The sequence below is a fragment of the Gekko japonicus genome, unplaced genomic scaffold, assembly GCF_001447785.1.
Source record: "Gekko japonicus isolate JY-2015 unplaced genomic scaffold, Gekko_japonicus_V1.1 scaffold3048, whole genome shotgun sequence".
Lineage (NCBI taxonomy): Eukaryota > Metazoa > Chordata > Lepidosauria > Squamata > Gekkonidae > Gekko > Gekko japonicus.
Window position 1 is genome coordinate 186,569 of NW_015175455.1, and position 4,879 is coordinate 191,447.

The window sequence follows — 4,879 nt, forward strand, 5'->3', positions numbered from 1 at the left end:
ACCTATTGTAAAAGTCATGTATGATAAAAAAGGTTCCACTCACACTGTCGCATTCTGTACCTGATAGGACATGCTGAACCAGCAAAGGATGAGAGGCTCAGCTGCAGGACTATATGGGGAACTAAGAGCCCTGCCCTCTCCTGTAGCCAAAATAACCAAGTATCAGGACTCACTTGTGTGATCATAATGATTATAGCAGTCCTTTCCTTCTCCTTCTCTAACCTTCCCAAGTAGCCCTTTAAAACTGTGATGGGGTGTTCGTGTGTGCAGATATTTTGAGAAATGTGACGTGATGGAACAGGACTGCTTTGACTTGCAGACCCTGCTCTGCCCACCCCTTCTTGGCATTGCCAACTTCTGGAGGGGGTTACTTCTTCCTTCCACTAGGGTACTCACTGCCACCACCTGCTCATTTTAGGAATTTCCCACTGGGAGGAACAGGACCTCCAGTTCCCCTTCCTAGTTCTGAGGCCTGGCCGCGGTGTCTCCCGCTACCCAATGACTGGTTACCACGTGGACCAAGTAAAACTTTGGGGCTCCCCTGGAGAAGTAGCCACATGCACACTGACTGCTTTCCTCCCAACCCAGGGGATCCTCTTGCTCTAGCATGTCCAAGACAGTGAGGGAATCTAAGTGGTACAGAGACTGAGAACCAACCTCCAAAATAAAAAAGACTTATTGAAAAGAAAATATTTACAAGCATCCTTAAGCACAGCACTAGATCAGCAAACAGATTTCAAAAGAAAATTGGTCATAAATGCAAACCTCTTTCTGTTTTCTAGATATACCCTAACTGATGTTAAAATAGGGCAGGAACTAATGATCTTAAAAAGTTACAAAGTTCCTATCTATGTAATAATAGTTTCTATCTATGTAATAAAAGTTACAAAGTTCTGGGAGACTGCGTGGTCAGCAAAAGATAGCCGCCACAACTGATCATCGCTCAGAAGTATGTTCCCTTTGAAGAAGCAGCATCAAGAGACCCTTCCTCCTCAAAGCAAGGGCTTTTATCAAACCTCTGTCTCCACCCCTTTTACATCATTCCCTCCACACTCTTGACCTGGTCTGCCCAGGTCGCAGGTACATCCTGGAAGCCCTCCTGGAAGGCATTCTGGGAAATCTCCAGGAATCACCTGGAAACTTCCTGGCACCAAATTCCTTAGTTTCTCTACCAGGGCCATTAGCAAATTTATAGATGTAATCTAGCAGGCAATTGACCTGGATTCCTGTCACTTCCAGAGAGGGGCGGGGGGGGACAGGGGGGGACACTTTTAAAACTCAAGGGCAGGGGTTCTCCACAAGAACATTGGCTTGTGTGCCACAGAACCCCTGCATGCATCTGCCTGTCTTTGCAGAGGATTCTGAGGTATGTCCTAGGGTACAAATATACTATTCACCACATGCAGGAACTGGCCACTGAGAATGTGTGCCTTGGTACATAATCCAAGACTCCTGAAGTTCCTTCACATTGTTGTGGATTTGAAGAGCAAGCTTCTCCTTCCTAGAACACAATATGAAAACTGCTTCCTCCTTAAAGCCATGTGGAAACCAAAGTCGTTCCTCTTGTCTAATCTTTTCAAATGAGGATTTGAGGGGGCCCCCTTTATTTGTATTTCTCATTGTGGAGTCACAGCCATCTTTAGCAGATTTCTAGGCAGAAACTGAATCATAGGTCCTTCACCTTCCATCTGCAATGTAAGAACAGAATCTGACATATTTAACTGGGGATGAACAGGACATCTGAGCATTCCACATGTTGGCCGTGTCACAATTCTATTAGGCTCACCTCCTCTGCTGCATCCAACACTGCCTGACTTGGTATAAGAACACTTTAGCCCTGCGCCAGCAGGCCGAAGATGAGGAGGAGGACAATGAAGAAGAGGCTGGCTTCCAACAAGAGTTGGGTGAGATGTTGGTGTCCATCACACGGCGAATGATCAAGAGTGAACTGGAAGATTTTGAACTGGTAACTTGGGCATGAGGGAACAAAAGGAGACGGACCCACCTTCTTGTGGGGCACTTGGGGAGGAAATCTTAATTTCTTTGTTTTTGTTGCTCAGGATAAATCAGCAGATTTTTCTCAGTCTACTGGAGTGGGTTTGAAGAACAATATTTATGCCATTTTGGTGATGGGGGTCTGCGAAGTCTTGATCGAGTACAGTTTTAGCACAGGGAACTTCAGGTAAGGAATGAAAGAGTTTGGAATACTTGCAGTTTTAAGGTGGGAAATTTGTGTTTTTCCTTCTTCTATGTTTAATTTTTAGAATTTATTTATTTAGGTATTTTTGCCTTACTTTTCTCTCCACTGGGCACTCAAATCTACTTTTAAAAATCGTGCTGAAAATTAATAATTTAGACAAAACTCTTTAATATTTTACACTAGCGGAAGCCACCTGCAGGATTTGTGCTGCTAATTCTGTGCAAGAGAAAGTTCTGGTTGTTTCTAGATGGATGATAGTAGATAAAGGATGACTCATTAGGGGACTCAAGCTGGCAGAGGAGAGAAGAGAGCCTTGGCCCTATCAACTACATTTTAAAAATCTGATACATTTTTATCCTGCCCTTCCTTGAAGGAGTTCAGGGCAGCTTGTGTGCTTCTCTCTTTCCCATTTTATCCTCACAACAGCCCTGTGAGGCAGACTGGGCGGTAACTGGCCCAAGGTCATTGAGTCTTCTGTACGGCAGGGGAGGGATCTGAAATCCTAGTCCAGCACTATGGCCTCATGTACACCATGCTGGCTCTTTTGGATGCTCTGCTGGGCATTCCATTCTACCACTAATAATCCTTAGGTGGAAAACCAGTAGCCTGTGAAAAATTGTGGCATTTTGATCTCCTGTTCAGAGGGTTTGAATTTTCCTTTCCTTTGGCAATTGTGTTGTGGCAGCAAGAGTACATCTGAAGATGTTCTGGGCCTGTTCAAGTGCTACACCAGTCTTAGCAACATCCTGAAAGAGAAAGGCGGAAGGAGCAAGTCCTTATCAGCAAATAAAATGGCCCGAAGCTTCCTTTCAATGGGCTTCATCTCCACCTTGCTCACAAGTCTCTTCAGGTAAGGGTTTCTCCTTGGTTTGCTGCTTCTGGTGCAGCTTGCAAGACTGCTGTGGCCACCCGTTGGGAGGCAAGTTCCAGTAACCTGAGAGTCTGACATACAGGGGTTCTCAGGACACAGTCCAGCGTCTGTCCAGAGTCAGGTAACAAGAATAGATACAAAACAGATCTGTTAACTGGTGAGATACTCAGCAAGATTGCAGGAGTACCATTGCCCAGATCCCATTATGATTTATCAGTCTCTTCCAGCATTTCCTTACCCTTCTATCTCAGTGGGTTCCATTTCGGATTGGCCTTCTCCTTTCTCTCCTCCCCTTCCCTCTTATCAGACAGTTATACATTACTCCCCCCTGAGATTTCATGCCATCTTTAACTGTATTCTTGGTGATATTTATTATGTACTTTATTGTATTTTTATCAATGATGTTACCTGCTCTGAGCCTGGTTACAGGGGAGAGTGGGTTATAAATCCAGTAAATGAAATGAAATGAAGACAAGGCAGTACATGACAAAGACTTTTATATCTGAGTGTGAAGTTTGCCATAAATAACCCTTCTTGCTGTCTTGCCCTTAGTCTCTTAGTGTTTGCTAATTTGCATTTTTATTTTTTAATTTATTATTAAATTTATACTCCGCCCTCCCCACAAAGGGCTCAGGACAGCTTCTAATTTTAATTCTTGCTTCTTTCTTAAAAGAACTGAGGGCTGTGTATGTGGTGTGCCCCCTTCACCCAGCTGTATCCTCACAAAAACCCTGTGAGGTACGATAAACTGAGACAGATGATTGGGCAGTCTGAGCTGGAGGCTAAAAACTGTAAGCTAGCTCACACTAACAGCTTAGAGGGAACACTGCCGCCCTCCCCACAAAGGGCTCTGGGCGGCTTCTAATTTTAATTCTTGCTTCTTTCTTAAAAGAACTGAGGGCTGTGTATGTGGTGTTTCCCCTTCACCCAGCTGTATCCTCACAAAAACCCTGTGAGGTACGATAAACTGAGACAGATGATTGGGCAGTCATATCATTACCCTTTACTGATGTTTGGGCAATTTTCTGATGCTTCCAACTGCCTGCATCTGCAGTAGATACCCTACTACCCTACTTTTTTTGGACTTTTGTTTATCTTCACTGCACATGAAAGAGTCTAGAACCTCTGACCTCCCCCACCATCCATTAAAACACCCAAGCTGCTCAAGTCACTGACACCGAGAGCTACACCTGATTTATGATGCCAGGTCTCTCTTTGCTGAACACCTGCCTCTTCCCCCTCCCCTTGTGTAATTTTCTGTGTAACAATGAGGATACCTGTTTTGACTAGTATCTTCTGCAGACTACAAGTCTGAATCTGGTGCTGTGTGGAAATGTTTGTTTAGATACCCCATGATCAGTATTGGGGAGACCCTTTCTGCATTCTGGGACTTTTCTCTTTTCTGTTTAGTTACTTTCTACAGTAGATCTCCTGTAATTGGCAAAATCTTCTGTGTGTATGACATACCCCTTCCACTTCCCTCCCTCAGAGGCAAGATTTCCCCCCCGTTTCTATTTCCCTTCACTGACTGAGCAGCCCTGGTAACGTATTTTTTCTTCCTTTGAAGAAACCTTGTCTTTCCCACCCTGTTAGGATGGCATACTTCGGCTATTTGCTCAGCCCAGGGGTAGGATTGCCCTATTGAAAATGGCACTTGAGACAGTTTTAAAATTCAAAAATAACAAAAGGTTTTAATTAACATCATAGGGAAAGGACAGGTGAAATCAGGGGTTGAAGTTACTGAGGTAAAACTGTTACAAGCACAGAGTTTTGTTCTTTATATCAGCCTAATGAAAAGTTCTTAATTT

At 44.0% G+C, this 4,879-nt stretch overlaps 1 protein-coding gene across 1 annotated transcript in view; it reads left to right on the forward strand.

The window, feature by feature from the left end:
• The window catches only part of FANCI (Fanconi anemia complementation group I), a 35,756-nt gene extending 32,702 nt beyond the window's left edge, over positions 1 to 3,054 (forward strand). The window contains 3 exon segments of the mRNA XM_015425901.1: positions 1,781 to 1,966; positions 2,061 to 2,182; positions 2,886 to 3,054. Of these exon segments, the coding sequence (XP_015281387.1) occupies positions 1,781 to 1,966; positions 2,061 to 2,182; positions 2,886 to 3,054 (477 nt within the window).
• The last annotated feature ends 1,825 nt before the right edge of the window (positions 3,055 to 4,879 follow it).